Source organism: Bombina bombina, chromosome 3 (genome assembly GCF_027579735.1).
Source record: "Bombina bombina isolate aBomBom1 chromosome 3, aBomBom1.pri, whole genome shotgun sequence".
Taxonomy (NCBI): domain Eukaryota; kingdom Metazoa; phylum Chordata; class Amphibia; order Anura; family Bombinatoridae; genus Bombina; species Bombina bombina.
In genome coordinates this window covers 349886130-349910494 of record NC_069501.1, presented here as the reverse complement: position 1 = coordinate 349910494, position 24365 = coordinate 349886130, and the positions used below count along the sequence as shown (strand labels likewise).

General features: G+C 36.7%; 1 protein-coding gene across 3 annotated transcripts in view; it reads left to right on the top strand.

The window, feature by feature from the left end:
- MID1 (midline 1) overlaps nucleotides 1–24365 on the top strand; it is a 297353-nt gene that overhangs the window by 49065 nt on the left and 223923 nt on the right. For 2 of the 3 annotated variants that reach the window (XM_053706460.1, XM_053706461.1), the window contains exon 2: nucleotides 16604–17322. The exons of the other annotated variant lie outside the window; for it this stretch is intronic. In XM_053706460.1, the coding sequence (XP_053562435.1) occupies nucleotides 16660–17322 (663 nt within the window). In that variant the 5' untranslated portion in view covers nucleotides 16604–16659. The remainder of the gene's footprint in view (nucleotides 1–16603; nucleotides 17323–24365) is intronic. 3 annotated transcript variants of the gene reach the window in all.

Here is a 24365-nt window from a genome sequence, read left to right as displayed (position 1 = left end):
TTGCATTTCTAGTTCATCTCCTCTGTAAGGCTGTAGGCACGCTTGGTAGAGAACATGGTTTTTGAGGGCATTGGGAAGTGCTAGAGGTAATTTGCCTTTGGTACTTCTGAAACTTTTTTCTTTTTTAAGCATAACAGAGGTTTTAAAGGGATTTTCTTTAAAATCTTGCTAATTGATAGTGATTTTGATACAGTGATTTTAATGTTCCTTTTAGAAATAGACTTGATGTGCTCCAATGTAACAAAGAATTGCTACATACTGTAACTGTGAGAATACATTTAAAAACAATGACTGAATCCAATCTGAAATGGGATTTTATATTGATTTATACACATCCTCATCTACATGTCATCAGGCATATATGGCTTGGAACTCTTGTGCTTACATTAATTGTAAATATTAATTATATGTATTATTTAGCACAGTTATTATCATATGTGTGTTAGAATTGCATCTTTAAATGCAAGATGTGCAGCAAGATAAAAGCAAATAAGTTTCTTTCCTTAAAGGGACACCAAACCCAAATTTGTTCATTTGTAATTCAGAAAGAGCATGCAATTTTAAGCAACTTTCTAATTTACTCCTATTATCAATTTTTCCTTGTTCTCTTGCTATCATTTTTTTAAAACTAAGGCATCTAAGCTTTTTTTTGGTTTCAGTACTCTGGACAGCACTTTTTTATTGGTGGATGAATTTATCCACCAATCAGCAAGGACAACCCAGGTTGTTCACCAAAAATGGGCCGGCATCTAAACTTACATTCTTGCATTTCAAATAAAGATACCAAGAGAATGAAGATAATTCGATAATAGGAGTAAATTTGAAATTTGCTTGAAATTTCATGCTCAATCTGAATCACGAAATTACATTTTTGGTTACAGTGTCCCTTTAAAGTGAAAGTAAAGTTTGTCCCTTTCAAACAAATTTAATTTTTTCTACTACCTTAGTATATTAAGATTGCTAACTTTATTATAATAAATTTATCAAGAATTCAAAGTTTTAATAAAAATCTAATTTCCTACCGTTTTCATTCCAACTCCTCTCATCCTCTACTTCCTATATTTCTATGTTCTGATGTATAGAGCGGTCCCACCCGCTCTATACGTAGCTCAAAAGCGCGTTCACTGTGACTATTTGTATTGCGCATGTGCAAATCCAGTATGGCTCAGTCTACTGCTCATGCGCTTCTCGCCCGAAAACTGTTTATGCCCAGAGCAATAAAATGCGCATTTTGGATAGTCTAAAAAGTATTGTAATTACGGAGATAACTCTGATTCCAACTAAATTTAAAAAAAAAACAATGAATGAAAGTCATATTATTTATGCACAAAGACTGCTACTGAGGATCGCAAACTAGGTAACTTTACTTTCACTTTAAAGTGAATGTAAATTTTGATGCTAAAGTGCCCGGTTTTTAAAAATTTTATTAAAAACAGGGGCACTTTAATTCATCAAAATTTACATTTCACTCGTGTTTTAAAAAAAAAAACTTACCTTTTAATCTTGACAGCAGCTCCAGCTTCCTCCACACGTCGCAAAGCCTCTTCCTGGGTCTAAAATTAGGAATCCGGCTTCCTCCAATCACGGCATTGTATCAGACACTGATTCCCCCGGGGAGAAGCCGTAATTGGAGGATGACCTATCCATCATTTCTGACATCAGAAATGGCTTGCAATGGCCGGAGTAAGTTGGAGCAGCTGTCAGGTTTAAAAGGTAAGTTGTTTTTTTTTTTCACAACACGCGTGAAATGTAAATTTTGATGCATTAAAGTGCCCCTGTTTTTAATCAAATTTTTAAAAACCGGGCACTTTAGCATCAAAATTTACATTCACTTTAACATTGCAAAAAGAACAAAGTTGGCATGTAAGAAGAAAAACATTGAAAATATCTTCGCTAATGGATGTTTTTTTTGCTGTGTTATTTCACCAGTTTGCAGGATGATTGTTTGAAATGTATTCTTAATGTTAGAAAATGACATCTTTAGAAATGCAGTTAGAGTTGTTAGTTACATTTCTGTTTCTGCTATACTGAATTGCAAAAGAAAAAAAAGGCAAATTAAACACATCAAATATCTCTGCTTAAAAAGAGAGATTTGTCTGATATTAATATTTTTGCTTAGCTAGTTAAAAAATAGAGCTGTGTAGGATATAAAGGGGAATTTGTGTAGTCATGCGATAAACATACCATCTGAGGGTGGAAATTATTGGATACATTTAAACCTTGCTTGCTGCAATTGTATTTCAACAGACAAATGGATGTTTTTGTGCAGTGTTTCAATTTGAGCATGCAACTAAATTATATTTCTAAATCTAGAGAATCAATTAATTAATCACATTTCAGAATGATTATTTGTGAGTTTAGTTCTGTGAAAAAAATATGGTAATTGTATCCCAAGCTGAAAGCTGCCAGTTCCACCCTTTCAATGCTCATTTATGTTTTTAAAAGGACATGGAACTCATGCAATATTATTTAATTAATATTATACTTTTTATATACATTGTAGTTAAGGATAGAAAAATGCAACAATACATGGGTCCTTTATCTAGCAGTTTTCTGTCGTTAAAGGGTCAGTCTAGTCCAAATTAAACTTTCATGATTAAGATAGGGCATGCAATTTTAAACAACTTTCAAATTTACTTTTATCATCAAATTTGCTTTTTTTCTCTTGGGATCCTTTGTTGAAAGTTAAACTGAGGTAGGGTCATATGCTAATTTCTAAGCCCTTGAAGGCCGCCTCTTATCACAATGCATTTTGACAGTTTTTCACAGACACTGCTAGTTCATGTGTGTCATATAAATAGCATTGTGCTCACTTCCGTGGAGTTATTTATGAGTCAGCACTGATTGGCTAAAATGCAAGTCTGTCAAAAGCACTGAGGTAAGGGGCAGTCTGCAGAGGCTTAGATACAAGATAATAACAGAGGAAAAAAGTATATTAATGCAAAACTGGGGAATGGGCAATAAAGTGGATTAACTATGTTTTTGAACAATAAAAATTCTGAAGTAGACTGTCCCTTTAATCTATGCTATCAGATTTGCTGTATACTATATTTTTTCTATTTCTCTCAGAGAGTTCATCATGACTAATACAACATGATGTAGTTTACCTGTGCCTGCTATATACTCTATTGATCATCAGGTCCTTTTTACTGGTGAACAAGTAAACAAGGATATTTCAAGGGGTATATTCCTATTCTAGATTTGGAAAAAAAAATTAGATTACAGTTTAAACGGCTCTTCTAAGTGTGATTTTATTTGCAGAACTTTTGTAGTTTTGTGCTTAATTTTACTTAAAATTAAATTTTACTTATTTATTTTGAATAAAACCCATGTTTTTTAAAAGTCAGACAATGTTGGTTAAAGACAGAAGCTTCTGGACAGATGAGTGCTGCACTGTTCACAAAAACTGACATTAATAAAAAAATAAAACCAACCTCGACCACGTTTGAAGTAACCTGATTTAACTTTAATTAACATTGTTCTGGTTGGCCATAAAGCATTTGCTTGCTTTCAACTGGCTGTAAACCTTAAAACTGATTTGCTGGAGAAGTATGTATAATAGTTCTTTATCTTTATTTGAAATATTATGGCATTTTAAATTTAATATAATAGTATTTTAAATACAATGCTGTACTTTTAATACCACTATTTAATAGTCAGAATGTATTTGTAATTTGACAATTATATTTAACTGTCTCTGTCCTAAAATGATGTAGTAGCAATTGAGACATGGGGAAAAAGGGAAATCTGTATGTGATATCCTATAGGGGGCGCACCAAAATGAATTTAAAAAAGTGTTTTTGAAAAAAAAAATACATAGAGTTAATATCACACAAAATTAAAATGATAAAATCGTAAATAATGAAAATAAAGAATAAATATAGTGGATAAAGAAAAATAATAAAAAAAGGATAAATATCAAACTTGTATACGTGAACAATGTTCTATGAAACAAAATAATATAATTTATGTAAGAACTTACCTGATAAATTAATTTATTTCATATTGGCAAGAGTCCATGAGCTAGTGACGTATGGGATATACAATCCTACCAGGAGGGGCAAAGTTTCCCAAACCTCAAAATGCCTATAAATACACCCCTCACCACACCCACAATTCAGTATAATGAATAGCCAAGTAGTGGGGTGATAAAGAAAGGAGCAAAAAGCATCAACAACCAAGGAATTTGGAAATAATTGTGCTTTATTCAAAAAAATCATAACCACCATAAAAAGGGTAGGCCTCATGGACTCTTGCCAATATGAAAGAAATTAATTTATCAGCTAAGTTCTTACATAAATTATGTTTTCTTTCATGTAATTGGCAAGAGTCCATGAGCTAGTAACGTATGGGATAGCAATACCCAAGATGTGGAACTCCACGCAAGAGTCACTAGAGAGGGAGGGATAAAATAAAAACAGCCTTTTTCCCGCTGGAAAAAATTAATCCACACCCCAAAATATAAGTTTATTCTCATATATGAAAGGAAAAACTTAAGTCATAAGCAGAAGAATCAAACTGAAACAGCTGCCTGAAGAACTTTTCTACCAAAAACTGCTTCCGAAGAAGCAAATACATCAAAACGGTAGAATTTAGTAAATGTATGCAAAGAAGACCAAGTTGCTGCTTTGCAAATCTGATCAACTGAAGCTTCATTCTTAAAAGCCCATGAAGTGGAGACTGACCTAGTAGAATGAGCTGTAATTCTCTGAGGCGGGGCCTAAAGATCTCTCCAAAGAATTCTTAGGATTAGGACACAAGGAAGGGACAACAATTTCTCTATTAATGTTGTTAGAATTCACAACCTTAGGTAAGAATTTAAATGAAGTCCGCAAAACTGCCTTATCCTGATGAAAAATCAGAAAAGGAGAGAGCAGATAATTCAGAAACTCTTCTAGCAGAAGAGATGGCCAAAAGAAACAACACTTTCCAAGAAAGTATTTTAATGTCCAAAGAATGCATAGGCTCAAATGGAGGAGCCTGTAAAGCCTTCAAAACCAAATTAAGACTCCAAGGAGAAGAGATTGATTTAATGACAGGCTTGATACAAACCAAAGCCTGTACAAAACAGTGAATATCAGGAAGTTTAGCAATCTTTCTGTGAAATAAAACAGAGCAGTGATTTGTCCTTTCAAGGAACTTGCAGACAAACCCTTATCCAAACCATCCTGAAGGAACAGTAAAATTCTAGGGATTCTAAAAGAATGCCAATAGAATTTATGAGAGGAACACCATGAAATGTAAGCCTTCCAAACTCAATAATAAATCATTCTAGAAACAGATTTACGAGCCTGCAACATAGTATTAATCAGAGTCAGAGAAACCTCTATGACTAAGCACTAAGCGTTTAATTTCCATACCTTCAAATTTAATGATTTGAGATCCTGATGGAAAAATGGATCTTGAGACAAAAGGTCCGGCCTTAATGGAAGTGGCCAAGGTTGACAACTGGACATCCGAGCAAGATCCGCATAACAAAACCTGTGAGGCCATGGAACAATTGCTCCATGATGATTTTGGAGATCACTCTTGGAAGAAGAACTAAAGGCGGGAAAATATAAGCAGGTTGATAACACCAAGGAAGTGTCAACGCATCCACTGCTTCCGCCTGAGGATCCCTGGACCTGGACAGGTACCTGGGAAGTTTCTTGTTTAGATGAGATGCCATCAGATCTATTTCTGGAAGACCCCACATCTGAACAACCTGAGAAAACGCATCTGGATGGAGGGACCACTCCCCTGGATGTGAAGTCTGACGACTGAGATAATCCGCCTCCTAATTGTCTATACCTGGGATATGAACCGCAGAAAGCTGGATTCCGCCCAAGCAAGTATCCGGGATACTTCTTTCATAGCTTGGGAACTGTGAGTCCCACCCTGATGATTGGCATATGCCACAGTTGTGACATTGTCTGTGAAAACAAATGAACGGTTCTCTCTTCAACAGAGGCCAAAATTGAAAAGCCCTGAAAATTGCACGGAGTTCCAAAATATTTATTGGTAATCTCGCCTCTTGAGATTTCCGATCCCCAAACAGCTCCCCAACTTGAAAGACTCACATCTGTTGTGATCACGGACCAGGATGGACGAACAAAAGAGGCCCCTAGAACTATACGATAGTGATCTAACCACTAAGTCAGAGATAGTCGAACATTGGGATTTAAAGATATTAATTGTGATATCCTTGTATAATCCCTGCACCTTTGGTTCAGCATACAAAGCTGGAGAGGTCTCATATGAAAACGAGCAAAGGGGATTGCGTCCGATGCTGCAGTCATGAGACCTAAAACTTCCATGCACAAAGCTACTGAAGGGAATGACTGAGACTGAAGGTTCCGACAGGCTGCAACCAATTTTAATCATCTCTTGTCTGTTAGAGACAGAGTCATAGACACTGAATCTATCTGAAAACCTAAAAAGGTGACCCTTGTCTGAGGAATCAAAGAACTTTTTGGTAAATTGATCCTCCATCCATGTTTTTGAAGAAACAACACTAGCTGATTTGTGTGAGATTCTGCAGAACGTAAAGACTGAGCTAGTACCAAGATATCGTCCAAATCCAAATAAGGAAACACCGCAATACCCCGCTCTCTGATTACAGAGAGTAGGGTATCGAGAACATTTGAAAAGATTCTTGGAGCTGTCGCTAGGCCAAAAGGAAGAGCGAAAAATTGGTAATGCTTGTCTAGAAAAGAGAATCTCAGAAACTGATAGTGATCTGGATGAATCGGTATATGAAGATATGCATCCTGTAAGTCTATTGTGGACATATAATGCCCTTGCTTAACAAAAGGCATAATAGTCCTTATAGTCACCATTTTGAAAGTTGGTACTCTTACATAACGATTCAAAATTTTTAGATCCAAAACTGGTCTGAATGAATTTTCTTTCTTTGGAAAAATGAATAGATTTGAATAAAACCCCAGACCCTGTTCCTGAAACGGAACTGGCATGATTACCCCTGAAAACTTCAGGTCTGAAACACATTTCAGGAAAGCCTGAGCCTTTACTGGGTTTGCTGGGATGTGTTAGAAAAAAAAATCTTCTCACAGGCGGTCTTACTCTGAATCCTATTCGGTACCCCTGAGAGACAATACTCAGAATCCATTGATTTTTGGACAGAATTTGTCCAAACATCCTTGAAAAATCTTAATCTGCCCCCTACCAGCTGAGCTGGAATGAGGGCCGTACCTTCATGCAGACTTGGAGGCTGGCTTTGGTTTCTTAAATGGCTTGTATTTATTCCAATTTGAGGAAGGCTTTCAATTGGAAACAGATTCCTTGGGGGAAGATTAGGTTTCTGTTCCTTATTCTGTCGAAAGGAACGAAAACAGTTAGAAGCTTTAGATCTACCCTTAGGTCTTTTATCCTGAGGCAAAAAACTCCCTTCCCCCCGGTGACAGTTGAAATAATCGAATCCAACTGAGAACCAAGTAACTTTATTACTTTGAAAAGAAAGAGATAACAATCTGGACTTATAAGTCATGTCAGCATTCCAAGATTTAAGCCACAAAGCTCTTCTAGCTAAAAAAGCTAAAGACCTAGAATTAACATCAATTTTGATGATATCAAAAATGGCATCACAAATAAAATGATTAGCATGTTGAAGCAAGTGAACAATGCTAGACAAATCAGAATCCAATTCTTGTTGCGCTAAATTTTCCAACCAAAAAGTTGATGCAGCTGCAACATCAGCCAAAGAAATTGCAGGCCTGAGAAGATGACCTGAATATAAATAGCAAGAGTAGAGATAGCACCATCAACTTTGGGGATCTTTTCCCAAAACTCTAAAGTAACTGCTGGCAAAGGATACCATTTTTTAAACCTTGAAGAAGGAATAAAAGAAGTACCAGGCCTATTCCATTTCTTAGAAATCATATCAGAAATAGCATCAGGAACTGGAAAAACCTCTGGAATAACCACAGGAGGTTTATAAACAGATTTTAAACGTTTACTAGTTTTAATATCAAGAGGACTAGTTTCCTCCATATCCAATGTAATCAACACTTCTTTTAACAAAGAACGAATATACTTCATTTTAAATAAATAAGTAGATTTGTCAGTGTCAATATCTGAGGCAGGATCTTTTGAACCAGATAGATCCTTATCAGAGAAGGATAAATCAGTATGTTGTCGGTCATTTGAAATTTCATCAACTTTATGAGAAGTTTTAAAAGACCTTTTACGTTTATTAGAAGGCGGGATGGCAGACAAAGCCTTCTGAATAGAATCGGCAATAAATTCTTTTAAATTTACAGGTATATCTTGTACATTAGAAGTTGAAGGAACAGCAACAGGCAATGTACAATTACTGATGGACACATTATCTGCATGTAAAAGTTTATCATGACAACCATTACAAACCACAGCTGGAGATATAATCTCAACAAGTTTACAACAAATGCACTTAGCTTTGGTAGAACTGTTATCATGCAGCAGGGTTCCAACAGTGATTTCTGAGACAGGATCAGATTGAGACATCTTGCAAATGTAAGAAAAAATAACAACATATAAAGCAAAATTATCAATTTCCTTATATGGCAGTTTCAGGAATGGGAAAAAAATGCAAACAGCATAGCCCTCTGATAGAGAAAAGGCAAGAGGCATATAGGAATAGGGTTTTAAATAATGAAAATATTTGGCGCCAAGTATGACGCACAAAACAAACAGAATTTATTTTGGCGCTAACAACATCCGGAAATGACACACGCGCGTCATAGAAGATGAAACCTTGTGAAAGGATTCGGCGTCGACTAATATGCCGGAAATGACCAATTTGCGTCATCGAACGTAACTTTGCGCCAAATATGACGCAATATACTTCAGCATTTTGCGCCCTCGCGAGGCTAATTCTGCCAGCAAATTTAAAAAACAGTCAATTGAAAAAAGAGACTATACCCCAAGTAACAAATAAATTTATCCTAAAAAATGCATTTCCCAGATTTGAAACTGACAGTCTGTAAAAGGAAATATACTGAAAACCTGAATCCTGGCAAATATAAGTACAATACATATATTTAGAACTTTATAAAAAATACATAAAGTGCCAAACCATAGCTGAGAGTGTCTTAAGTAATAAAAACATACTTGCCAAAAGACAGCCATCCACATATAGCGGATAGCCAAACCAGTACTGAAGTGGTTATCAGTAGAGGTAATGGAATATGAGAGTATATCGTCGATCTGAAAAGGGAGGCAGGAGATGAGTCTCTACGACCGATAACAGAGAACCTATGAAATAGATCTCCCGTGAGGAAAACCATTGCATTCAATAGGTGATACTCCCTTCACATCCCTCTGACATTCACTGTACTCTGAGAGGAATCAGGCTTCAAAAATGCTGAGAAGCGCATATCAGCGTAGAAATCTTAGCACAAACTTACTTCACCACCTCCATAGGAGGCAAAGTTTGTAAAAACTGAATTGTGGGTGTGGTGTGGGGTGTATTTATAGGCATTTTGAGGTTTGGGAAACTTTGCCCCTCCTGGTAGGATTGTATATCCCATACGTCACTAGCTCATGGACTCTTGCCAATTAAATGAAAGAAAAGTATATATACAGTATCCCACAAAAGTGAGTACACTCCTCACATTTTTGTAAATAATTTATTATATCTTTTCATGTGACAACACTGAAGAAATGACACTTTGAGTGTACAGCCTGTATAACAGTGTAAATTTGCTGTCCCCTCAAAATAACACACGGCCATTAATGTCTAAACCGTTGGCAACAAAAGTGAGGCCCAAAGTGTCAATATTTTTTGTGGCCACCATTATTTTCCAGCACTGCCTTAACCCTTTTGGGCATGGAGTTCACGAGAGCTTCACAGGTTGGTACTGGAGTCCTCTTCCACTCATCCATGACAACATCACGGAGCTGGTGGATGTTAGAGATCTTGTGCTCTCCCACCTTCCATTTGAGGATGCCCCACAGATGCTCAATAGGGCTTAGGTTTGGAGACGTGCTTGGCCAGTCAATCACCTTTACCCTCAGCTTCTTTATCATGGCATCATTCTTTATCATGCGGCCCAGTCTCCGAAGGGAGGGGATCATGCTCTACTTCAGTATGTCACAGTACATGTTGGCATTCATGGTTCCCTCAATGAACTGTAGCTCCCCAGTGCCGGCAGCACTCATGCAGGCTCAGACCATGATACTCCCACCACCATGCTTGACTGTAGGCAAGACACACTTGTCTTTGTACTCCTCACCTGGTTGCCGTCACACACGCTTGAAACCATCTGAACCAAATAAGGTTATCTTGGTCTCATCGGACCACAGGACATGTTTCCAGTAATCCATGTCCTTTGTCTGCTTGTCTTCAGCAAACTGCAGGCTTTCTTGTGCATCATCTTTAGAATAGACTTCCTTCTGGGACGTTAGCCATACAGACCAATTTGATGCAGTGTGCGGTTTATGGTCTGAGCACTAACAGGCCCCCTTCAACCTCTGCAGCAATGCTGGCAGCACTCATACATCTATTTTCCAAAGACAACCTCTGGATATGACGCTGAGCACATACTCTCAACATCTTTGGTCGACCATGGCGAGGCCTGTTCTGAGTGGAACTTGTCCTGTGAAACTGCTTGCCCACCGTGCTGCAGCTCAGTTTCAGGGTCTTGGCAATCTTCTTATAGCCTAGGCCATCTTTTATGTAGAGCAACAATTCTTTTTTTGAGATCTTCAGAGAGTTCTTTTCGATGAGGTGCCATGTTGAACTTCCAGTTACCAGTATGAGAGAGTGTGAGAGCTATTCACACCTGAGACCTTGTAACAAAATGGAATAAAGGGGGGTGACCCAGTAGGTGTATTGACCACAAGGCTTAAGCTTAGTGATTGGATAGTACCCCTGAGATGGTAATTGGTTGAGCTTGTTTCTGTGAACCCTTAATGAAGGGATCACGTAACTAAAGATCAGGCTGTTTTCCCTCTAACTTTGTTTAAACCAGATCCCCTGCAGGCCTTGGGATATGTGTACACATACAAACACATATATTTCACATTGTCCACAATATAACATGTTTTGAATATTAACACAGAATTTGTGTCTATGTCTATTTGCAATAGCATGTTGTTAGCCTATCACTTTGATTGATTCTTTTGCACACAGACAGCCAGGATTGGATGCGCTGAGGGGGAGGGTTTCAAAGGCCTTTAAAAGTTTGTTTTTCACAAGTTTTGTTTGTCAGAAGAAGAGACTGTGTTTTGTCCCGAAACGTCACTAATAAATATTCACTAAACACAGACGGCTGAAGTCCAGTGAGTGCTTATTTACCGACGATATATTTGAACACTTTATAGCACCCTGGCGGTAGTTGTTGGATGGTGAGAGTGCACACACCAAAATTGCTATATTATATATATATATATATATATATATATATATATATATATATACTGTGTATATAGTTTGAAAAAAGGTGAAAATGCACTCACAAGATAAGTGGCGCCCGTCCTGGAACGGGTGCAATACAGCAGGCTAACACTTAACAGTGTGTAGATTTGTTCTCGTATCAGGACAGCTCAGCGCATCAGCCACTATCATCGGTTGTATCTAAACACGCTCTGTGAAACAAGCCAGGTATAGCGAAACCAAACTGTTCAAGGTTCCAAAGATATGGGAAAACAGAAGACGGACAACCTCCGTATGGTGGTATTAAAACACTTCTTTAATAAAAACTGCAGCGCGTTTCTCGACCACAATGACCAGAGTGTGGCCGAGAAACGCGTTGCAGTTTTTTTTTATTAAAGAAGTGTTTTAATTTTACCATACGGAGTTTGTCCTTCTTCTGTTTGCCCATAACTTTGGGACTTTGAACAGTTTGGTTTCGCTATACCTGGCTTGTTTCACAGAGTGGTGTCTGGATACAACCGATGATAGTGGCTGATGCGCTGAGCTGTCCCGATACGGGAACAATGCTATACACCAGCACACGGAGAGCTTGTCACCAGTGAGCTAACCACTGTTAAGGGCTAGATTTAGAACTTGCTCGCCGTAATGTATCAAGCAGCGGTCACCAGACCGCCGCTTCCCTAACCTCTTCGCCACCTCTAAGGTGGCGAAATTCAATCTCCTCAGTCTAGTCAGACCGAGGAGATTGACGGCTCCTGCCCGCGCGTGATTGGCTGTGCGCGGGCAGGGGGCGGGATTGAACGCAAGCGCAAAATTGCGCTAGTGTGCAATGGCGAATACCTGCGGGTAATTGCGCTCCGCCACAGGTGAGCTGCCCCTGTCCGCCTCGGCTTTAATAAATCTAGCCCTAAGTGTTAGCCTGCCGCATTGCACCCATTCCAGAACGGGTGCCATATATATATATATATATATATATATATATATATATATATATATATATATATTACACTATGAAGCGATTGAGACATGTTTATTACATGAAGCTTGTATTTTTGAGTGCTAAATATTGCAAGGCAATAGATAAATAGAAAATGTAAATTTTATGGGGCAGTAAACACTTTGAGGTTGTTATATAAAATGTTTAGTGATGCTTAATAAATTAACACTGCAATATATTTTAATTATTTATTTTGTTAGTGTCATTATTTATTTTGCTCCCCTTTCATGTAATTATCTCTATAAAAAGAAAAAAAAATGAAAGTGCACCCTGCTGACTTGTATTTCACAACTTTAACGCCTTCAAAGAATCCGGCTGAACCAAGCTAAATTTGAGGTTATACTGGTGTCTTGGGAACTCTAAAACAGGGTGCCAGGGCCTAATTCTAAGGACCCAGTGGTTCCCTGGCACCCGGGTTTGTCAAGCCCTGCTTCAGATCATGCCCAACTTCAGATCATGGCCAAAATCCCAAGTTAGATATTTAAAGGGACATTAAAACCATTTTTTTTTTCTTTCATGATTCAGATAGAGAATACAATTTTAAACAATATTCCAATTTACTTTTATGATCTAATTTGCTTCATTCTTTAGTTATATTTTGTTGAAGAAACAGCAGTACACATAGGTGAGCCAATCACAAGAGGCATCCATATGCAGCATCCAATCAGCAGCTTCTGAGCCTATCTAGATATGCTTTTTAGCAAAGCATATTAATTTATTTCAACTTTAAATACGTTTTTATCAAGAAGGGGCAGATTTGTATATAGACCTTGTTGTGTTCAGTTGTTCAAAATGCCCTGCAGCCATTCAGATAGGAGTAAAAAAAAAAGGTGTTTCAAAAGGTAATTTGACTTATTATGAACCAACGAGTTGAAGAAAATAAACATTTGTACTGACTCACAGCAAGTCTTCAGAAAGTATTTTTGACTTCCTGTGTTGCTCTGAGAGGACATGCAAGAGGATTATATTTTCAAATACATATAAGTGAAAAAAGCTGCTGTTTTGATAAAGATTTCATGTAGATGTATATGTTTTGATTTAAGTCTTAAAGTATTAGCATTTTCCCACCGCCCCCTCATTTGTTTATTCCAACACTCATCTTGTAATGACCCGCTGATAGATGCATGCTATCAAGGAATGTCTAGCAAGAAATGTAATGTCACATGACATTAACATCTTCAGATGTGTTCCTGTGTATGTCTGCAGCACAGTTTTTTTTTTTCTTGTAGTTTTATATTACTTTTTCAGTATATCTTATTTCTCCCCACAAAAGAGCAAATAAATTGCCTTCATGATGTTTATTTCATAAATATGAATATAATTGTAATTATGGTGTCATGATTGTTATCTAGACTCATTACCAGTCTGCGAGACAGATATTCAATTGCAGCACTTGCTCATTTTAAAACCCTCTCCTAGAAGAACAATAAAGAATAATGTGTCCACCAGGCAGATAATTAAACCTTAATAATGAGCTAGAAAAAGTGCTGTACATATAAATAAATAAAAATATATATATATATAACTTAGCTTGGATTTGTTGAGATAAAAACCATTAATTTAGTACAACCCCCCAAAAAATATTTCATGATTTAGATAGAGCATAAGATTTTAAACAACTTTCCAATTGACTTCTATTATCTAATTTGCTTAATTTATTTATGCACTAGTGGGAGCTATCTGAATGCATTTGGTGAGCCAATAACATGAGACATATATGTGCAGTCACCAATCAGTAGCTCCTGAGCCTACCTGTGATTTAGGAGACTGGCATTTGTTTTAAAGACCACACCCAGCAGCTAAGCAGCATGGTGGAACTTGTAGTTCCCAAAGCATAATTCAGAGTAAAGTACTGTTGACCAAAGGGAGAAAATTAGATACAAAAAATATTAAAGTGAAGGTAAACTTTGATTAATAAAAGCCCGTTTTTAATAAATACTATTAAAAACCGGTGCACTTTCATTCATCAAAATTTACAAAGCAGCCGTTTTGATTAAAAACTTACCCCTCTTCTTTGCACAGCCAGAGCAGCTTCCCCCACACGGAGATCCTCTCTTCACACGTCATCAATGACTTATCCAGCTTCCTCCAATCACGGCTTTCCCCCCAGGGTAGTCATTGCCTGAGGCCATGCCGTGATTGGAGGAAGCCGGATTAGTCATTACTGACGTGTGAAGAGAGGATTTTCTGGTGGGGGAAGCTGCTCTGGCTGTGAAAAAAACAAAGGTAAGTTTTTAATCAAAATGACTGCCTTCTAAACTTTGATGAATGAAAGTACCCCTGTTTTTAATAGTATTTTTAAAAAACGACAGGCTTTTATTCATCAAAGTTTAGCTTCACTTAAGTTCACAGATAGAAGGGTGGTATGGAGTTATGTTTGTGCATCAGGGTGCTGTGCATTTGTTGGCACTGCTTGCACAGAGGTAAAGTGACAGCATCTCATCTTAGGTTGCAGTGTGCCTTCTTAGCTTATAGGGGCTACAGATGATTCTTCAGAAAAAGTAATTAGTCCGAGGTAAATTTAGATGATAAAGTGCCCGTTTTTTAAAAATCAGATTACAAATGGGGGCACTTTAATTCATCAAAATTTACATTTCACTTATGTTGTGAAAATACTTACCTTTTATTCTTGACAGCCACTGCATCCTTTCCTCCGCCCGTCGCAAAGCCTCTTTCCGGGTCTAAAATGAGGAATCCAGATTCCTCCAATCACATTGTTGATTCAGACTCTGATTCCCCTAGGTGGGAAGCCGTGATTGGAGGATGACCGATCCGTTATTTCTGACGTATGAAGAAGCTTGCGTTGACCGGGGGAATCACTGGAGCGGCTGTCAGGATTAAAAGGTAAGTATTTTCACAACACGAGTGAAATGTAAATTTTAATGAATTAAAGTGCCCCTGTTTTTAATCGTTTTTTTAAAAAACGGGCACTTTATCATCTAAATTTTCTTTGACTTTAAGGGGTTTAATCACTGCTGCCTGTTTTACACATCAGTGATTTAAACCATTGATTGCTTGTTTGTCTCTGAAAATCATTGGCTAAATTTATTGCTGTGTTTTTGCTACAAGTAGTTAACCATGTTCTGTGAGTGTAAATGGCAACTGAATGGTTAAAACATTTTTTTATCCATATATTTCTACGTATCTATCTAAAAGGGGAATTAAATAACCTTAAACTGACATGTTTTCTATCCTGACCATTGTTGTTGAAATGATTCATTCCCTTATGGTTTCTCTACAACCGTGAAAAATATTCCCATTCCTATAAATACTTCACTAATTGAATTGTACGGAGGTCATTCATTGGAAAAAATTTCATTCCTAAGCTATCAGTAATGAGAGCAATTCTTAATGAACCATGGTTTTGTGTTTTTTTTTATTTTTTTTTTATTTGTGCAGTGAGGTGCAGAAAAGACAAGAATTCATGCAAATTAAATAACTTTACAGTGTTGCAGCTGTGCCCTGTGAAACTGTCCTTGCTTGTGTTCAACAAACCCTATGTATGTGGCACTCCGAAGAGGTACATCTCTGTGAGTGTGAAGCATAGCTTTTGCTTCTGCTTCGGTGAGCTGTCTACTCCAGGCAGAGATGAGCCTGTGACGAGTACAAAGGCAGGGAGATCTGCGTAGGGCGACACTTTATAAAGCAATTCCTCTCTCCCACACAGTAAAGAATAACAGGAAATTTGGCATTAGTTATTTTTTTCTAGGCATTAGAAAAAACATCCATAACAAGTCCTAACTAATAAAAGCTCATGATGATACAGGTCTGATTCAACAAAAAGCTATGTGAAGATTAATAAGATTTACTGTAAAAATATTTTGCTTTTTGTCACGTAATGTCTGTCCGATTTCTTTGATGAGAGAAAAAAAAAATCAGATGATACATATGCAGGTTGTTAACAGAATGTTCTTCCTAATTTAAAGAGTAATGGTCTTTTCTGCAGTAAGACATAAAATCAGGACTTTTTGGACTTTTTCATAAGCAAAAAAATAATAAAAATAAATGTATTTTATTAGTAAAATAAATGAAAGTGAAGCTGACATCATTATAATTGGTACCATGGCATATCCAATTATCTCTTTATAAATTAAGCTATGTAATGTATAATTGCTTTTGTTGAGTGTAAGAAGAGTTTAGGCTTTGTTTTTTTTGGTAATAAAAAGTTGAATATGAAAAGTATTTGTTGACAACCCCCCATGGCTGACCCCTCCTGCTTTCTCGGCTAATCAAATTTTATATTGTGTTTCCAGATAGCTGATCAGCTTCCCTGGATTTCGCTGACGACACAGGAAAGCTTTGCCTGAAGATGGAAACACTGGAGTCTGAACTGACCTGCCCTATCTGTCTGGAGTTGTTTGAAGACCCACTGCTGCTGCCTTGCGCTCACAGCCTATGTTTCAACTGCGCACATCGTATCCTGGTCTCCCACTGTGCCAACAACGAATCAGTAGAATCTATTAACGCTTTCCAGTGCCCCACCTGCCGTTATGTCATCACACTCAGCAAGCGTGGCTTAGACGGACTCAAGCGAAACGTGACTCTTCAGAATATCATCGATAGGTTTCAGAAAGCATCTGTGAGTGGGCCCAATTCCCCCAGTGAAACTCGCCGAGAACGTGTTTACAATAGTGAGAACAGCATGACGTCCAGTGAGAAAGTCCTCTGCCAGTTCTGTGACCAGGACCAGGCACGGGAGGCTATAAAAACATGTGTGACCTGTGAAGTATCATATTGTGATGACTGCCTCAAGGCAACTCACCCCAACAAGAAGCCATTTACTGGCCATCGTTTAATCGAGCCTATACCGGACTCACACATTAGAGGGTTAATGTGCCTAGAGCATGAGGATGAGAAAGTTAACATGTATTGTGTAACAGATGACCAACTAATCTGTGCCTTGTGTAAATTGGTTGGGCGACACCGAGATCATCAGGTGGCTGCTCTTGGTGACAGATATGACAAATTGAAGGTAAGGATCATCACACATGGGTTTTTTTGACACAAACACGTAGGATCATACCACTATGTGTATACTGCATATTCATTAAGTAGTAGTTCTGAGTCCTAATGTTTAAGATAATTAGACTTATATTTACAAGCAAACAAGTTTTTAGAAGGCTCCTCAACATTTGAAGACTTATAAAAATGTTTACGGACACCTGCATTTAAAATACATTTAACAACCCCTAATGTAATATGATATATCTATTGGAGTACAGCAGATAAAAATACTGCATCCTACTCCTACCCCCCCCCCCCCCCCATAAATACATTTTTTTTTATAATAACACTATCAATTAATTCCTACATACTAAAGAGAGTTCTGGTAATATATTGATAAAAGCAGCCTTTTACAAATTATTACATAAATAGCAAATATGTCTTTGACAATGGGCCAAATAAAAATGTAAAACTCTTATAATTAAGAGCTAATTATTAAACTGATAAAATTAATTAGGTGCTTGAAACCAATAGTCTGTTGTGGATTACAGCAAATCAATCTGCTGTAGAAAATTCACCACTGCAGCCAGAAAATCCAAACACACATTTTCTTAAGTGAAATGCTTTTGATATTGTTGTTTGCTTAAACAATTTAAAAAAAAAAAGGTATTCTAATTAAAATAAATTAAACTTAAATGGTACAGTGCATAATCTCAACATTTAAAAGTTATTAAAATGCACCATTTATATGGCTTTCAAATAATACAGACACACATAATGCCATGGATATTTGTGCACTGATCTGTATTAAAAAATAAAAACAAAAATAAATAAATTATACATTTTAATATGCTACAGCAAAGTATTTGTAGTATTCATGTGAATTTTTTTTTTTTAATAAATGACCTTTAAAATGTTTAATTACAGATGATGAACTTAACAACTCAGCTCTTTTAAACCATTTATAGGAGCCTGTAATGACAGTTATCTGGTCATAAAATCTACCATAGCTCTTTGTGATTGTTTAAATTAATGCCATATTTTCTGAATACTAATCATCCAAAATTACAGAAACACATTTGTCCCAGAAATAATGTCTGGATTTTATGTGTATCCATGGGTGTCGGGCTTTGTTAATTACTTGCAGTCTATCAAAGTAGTGTTGCTAATTATTTTAATAATAGATCATTATTAATTAACTAAGGGATAAAGGATGCCAATCTTACATCTCCTTTTGTGATTAAAAAAGAAAACCTTTTCTGGATTTATTGCCCCTCAACTGATTGAACTTGTCAGTATAAAATTAAAGAAAAGGGACTACTGTCAATGTACAGGTTGTCTAAAATGTAACGAATATTAGTGACATAAAAATATATATATATATATATATATATATATATATATATATATATATATATATATATATATATACACATACAGACACACATATATGATTGCATTTATTGTTTATGAATTTTTAATGTTTAATGATTCAACTACACTGGTAGTTGAAGTTTTTAGTGGGGGAATGTTCGGATACGCTATACAGTAATCTATTTAGTGTCTATAAATGTTTTGCTATACCCATATGTAGACATAAACATTTTGTCTGCCATTCAGAAGTAAATAAACGACACTTCCATGCCTAGATTAATATGACATTATAGATTAGTGATAAGTTTGTTATGAACGTAATTCATCAACACTAGGTTGTAATTTTTGTTGACGCCCTAATAATATTTACAGTAGTGAGTTGTAAACAGTTTGTAGTTGACCTATAACTTTTGGAGTATTCAGTAATTCTACTCTTAATATAGTATGCTAATAACACTTACTAATGCTTTGTCTATGCAAGGGTAGAACACTGCAATTATCTTGAAATGACAACGGGAAGAGGGTGTGTTTATGCTGTGTTTAGTATTTTTTGTATTATTTTTTTTTTAGACACAGGATGTGTACATAAAAAACCCTTATATCAAAATCAGTTCTGGTAGGTGCTAGAGGTTGGCAAATCAGTCATTGTTGTTGAAGCCTCTAACTGTCCAGGGTACCAAGAGACCTAAATTTGCAAGTTTTTTTTTTACTGGTGCAGAAGGAAAGAGGGGGTAAATTAGGGGAGAATAAAATAATAATAATAACAAAATAATAAAAAAAATATATATTTTTCAGAGAATATGAATGATAACACAAAAACTTTACTTTCACTCATTGTTAGTGTTTGGCTGAAGCCATTTACTCTTTTTTAAATCATAATGACAACAGAAACTACCCAAATGACCCTGATCAAAATTTTACATACCCTGGTGATTTTGGACTGATAACATGCACACAAGTTGACACAAAGGGGTTTGAATGGCTATTAAAGGTAACCATCCTCACCTGTGATCTGTTTTCTTGTAATTAGTGTGTGTTTATAAAAGGTCAATGAGTTTTTGGACTCCTGACAGACCCTTGCATCTTTCATCCAGTGCTGCACTGACGATTCTGGATTCTGAGCCATGGGAAAAGCAAAAGAATTGTCAAAGGATCTGCGGGAAAAGGTAGTTGAACTGTATAAAACAGGAAAGGGTTATAAAAATATATCCAAGGAATTGAGAATGCAAATCAGCAGTGTTCAAACTCTAATCAAGAAGTGGAAAATGAGGGGTTCTGTTGAAACCAAACCACAGTCGGGTAGACCAACGAAAATTTCAGACACAACTGCCAGGAAAATTGTTCGGGATGCAAAGACAAACCCACAAATAACTTAAGGTGAAATACAGGACATATGGTGTGGCTGTTTCAAGATGCACAATAAGGAGGCACTTGAAGAAAGATGGGCTACATGGTCGAGTTGCCAGAAGAAAGCCATTACTACGCAAATGCCAAAAAGTATCACGGTTACAATACGCTAAACAGCACAGAGACAAGCCTCAAACCTTCTGGCACAAAGTCATTTGGAGTGATGAGACCAAAATTGAGCTTTTTGGCCACAGCCATAAACGCTAAATTTGGAGAGGAGTCAACAAAGGCCTATGATGAAAGGTACACCATTCCTACTGTGAAACACAGAGGTGGATCGCTGATGTTTTGGGGATGTGTGAGCTACAAAGGCACAGGAAATTTGGTCAGAATTGATGGCAAGATGAATGCAGTATGTTATCAAAAAGAACGCCTCATTTTCCACTTCTTGATTAGAGTTTGAACACTACTGATTTGCATTCTCAATTCCTTGGATATCTTTTTTATATACCTTTCCTTTTTATACAGTTCAACTACCTTTTTTCCCACACACACACACACACATATATATATATATATATATATATATATATATATGGGTATATATATAATAGTGTATACATGTGAGCTTGTAATACCAGCGCACATTAGCGTGTGCTGGTATTACACAGTGGAGCGCAAATATTGCTTCCATGAGTGATATTTAGCGCTCCACTTGTAATCTGACCTTTTAGTGTTTACTGTTCCAGGAATCTCTTCCTTTTTTCTTAAAAAAAATAAAATTAAAGATTACATCAAATGTACAGTTTAAGTGATGGTGAATAGAAAAGGAAAGATGCAGAACATGCACACTAGATTAACTATTTATTGATGCTAGGAAGGAACAAGTGTTGGGAGCGCCAAGTCATGCTAACAAGTAGTTGATAGTTGACTACATTTGACAAACACATTAATCAGTGTCAAATGAGCAATTGATGTTGTTAGGAAATACTTGAGAAAATGGAAGACAAGTATTAATATAATGTACCACTAGATAGATCCTGGAAGCCACAGTTCTTAACTTCAAGTTCTGTGTTTTTAATGTTTGATTTATTTTCCATGTATCCCAAAGCAAAATTATTGACTGACTCACTTCTAAATTTTGAACATATTTTTAAATATATATCTTATGATGACCTCCTTAATCACAAATGGCCAAATGTACAGCTACCAACAGCCCAGGTCTTTGAAGTCTAATTTTATTCTTTTGTGGGGTAAACCCTTAGTCATCCTACTAGGCGCATTACATAATGTCAGGAGATCAGCGAAAACTTTCTAAATGCAGCAGCCTTACCTTATATTATCCTTGTTGCTTCTTAAAGGGACAGTGTACATGTTACGTACACACTACTATAAATAAGAATATGCACAGATACTGATCTAAAAATCCAGTATAAAACCTTTTAAAAACTTACTTAGAAGCTCCCAGTTTAGCACTGTTGATAAGGTTAGGCTGGGACACCTATTAAAAGGGTCTGGAAAAGCAGGAAGAGCAGACCCTCCCCCCTTCCCTGCATATGTAAAGACAGAATACACAAACAGGAGCAGCAGGAATCTGTAGACTTCAATCTACATCTGCTACTTTGGGGCTTGGTTAAGAGTATTAAAATCAGCACAATGTTATTAAAAAACATAAGCAAAAATATAAATTGTTACAAAAACACTCCCACATGGTCTTTAGAAATGGATCATCTACAAAACATTTATGCAAAAAAAAAAATCTATAGTACAATGTCTCTTTAAAACCTAATGGGTTGTTGCAGAAAGTTGGTGGTTTTTTATGTATTCCATACACATCAGGTGATACCATAACTGCCATGAAAGAAAGCGCGACAAGTTAGATTTGTCTTATTATTGACAGTTCTGTAAAAGTTCTACCGATTGGTATTTATTTTTTACTTGTTGGTGGTATTGGCACTGCTGTGGGCAGATTATCACCCTAGTGAGACACAACATATTTGCATACTTAAATAGACATTTTAGGTCATTTTTGACTATTGCAGTGTGTTGTTTTTTTTAATAGTTATTTTTATTCCTGTATAGAGTGTCACTGTTCTTCAATTGAACAGTGGAGTTTTGCTTCTGCAAACAACGAGTCCCTGTTAGGGTTCAGGAAGTTATACACATTCTGACAGCGCGTCTACTTGTGTTATATAGTAACTCAATACTGCAGGCATAATATCTGCATATGGTTGCATTAGGCATGTGCACCTGTACAGTACAGACAAACATTGAAACAGTTATAGATTTTTACCTAAAACAAGTGTATTAAAAAAAAAAAAAAATGGTGTCTATTCATACTGGAATGTGCTGATTTACATTTCAATTTAAAGGGACATGAAAGACAAAATTAAACTTTTATGGCTCTAATACAGAGCTTTCCAAACTTTTCATGTTGGTGACACACTTTTTTTAGACCTTCATCATTTCGCGACACAGTAAGTCAGTTGTTCTAGCAAACAGGAGATTAAACTAACTTGTTTTAAGAGATACGGACATATACATAAATTATATAATAACTAAATGTATTTACAAGTAACAGTAAGTATGTGCAAGAAATAAAAACTATTTTAATGGGATGTATGAGGTTAATGGGATGAACTGGAATATTAGATAAAGACACTCACATTTTATCATCAAGCATTTTTAAGCTTCCACTTCCTATCCATATATCAAGAGCAGGAGCAGCAATGCACTACTGGGAGCTAGCTGCAGAAAGAAAACCCACTCTGACTTCTGACTTAAGCTCAGCATTTAAGCTGCCGCCCTAGTCCGACTGACTACTGCCCGCGCTGCAAACACACTGCTATCCCACTCACTGGCTACATATGCAGTCACGAGCTGATTGAGGAAATTACAAGCGCAGTCTGGAGCCAATGTGCTGCCAAAGCCGCCAATGGGAATAGATTCAGTTCCCGCTGTGCTGCGCCAATAGGTTAAGATGATCTGTGACCCACTAGGTATCAATCACGTGATATGTGTAGCAGGCAGGCGGAAAGTCGGAAACTAAAATAAAATTGTGCTGAAGCAGGGACACGCTTACACACTGCCGCCATCACATTAATGTGTCACGACACACAGTTTGGAAAGCACTGCTCTAAAAAATCATAAAAATTAAAGAGACATATCAATTTACTTCTAGTATCAAATTTACTGTGTTCTTTTGGTATCCTTTTTTTTAAAAGCCTACATAGGTAGGCTCAGGAGCAGCAATGCTAGCAGTTGATTGGTAGCTACACACATACACCTTTTGTCATTGTCTCACCAGATGTGGTCAGCTAGGTCCCAGTAGTGCATTGCTGCTCTGGAGCTGCTTTTAACTATGGGCTAGATTATGAGTGGAGCGCAAACATTTGCACCCGAAAGATTAGGGGTTTATTGTGGGGGTTTACACTTGTCAGGCTTACCGTATTACAAGCTGAAACTAAACATGATCGCATGAGCGAAATCGTGATTTATGCTAGAATAATTACCGGAACTTCAGAGCTCTGGTTGACAGTTTTGCGAAACATAAAAGTTGCACAAAATGCATCAAAAATAAATTTACCAAAGTATAGTTACATTTATAATAACACTATCTAATTAAAATTATTTTTAAAAAAATTGCACACAAGTAATAAGGGCTCAAAGTTATCAGAAAACAAAAAGGCAGCCAAAGGGCTTTAACATAAACATACATACACGTCTAAAGATGTGTATGTATGTATATATGTGTGTGTGATATATGTATATATGATTTACAGACATATAAACACATATAAATGCATAAATACAGATGTACACACTATGGGGTAGATTTATCCTAGTGCGAGCAGACATGATACGATGTAGCGTATCATGTCCGCTGCACATCGATGAATGCCGACATTTATCATCTTGTGAATTGCTGGTGCAATGCCGCCCTCTGCAGATTCGCGGCCAATCGGCCTCTAGCAGGGGTGTCAATAAACCCGATCGTATTTGATCGGGTTGATTTCTGTCCGTGGCCTCAGAGCAGGCGGACAAGTTATGGAGCAGCGGTCTTTAGACCACTGCTTCATAACTACTGTTTCCGGCGAGCCTTGATAAATCGGCCCCTATGTATATACTGTAAATATTTCACATTCCACTGTTCTTCAGATAGCAGAATATGTTCTATGTATTTGTAAATAGATATGCTTTGTTTCTTATTGGCTACACCAATGGGCATAAGCTAAGCATATTTAGAAGACTTTTCAAGAGGTGTGTTAATGCACTGGAAAACAAAGAACAATTTTGTTAACAAAATGAAAAAGGTTTTTAAAACATTTATTATGTATGCAGATAATTTGC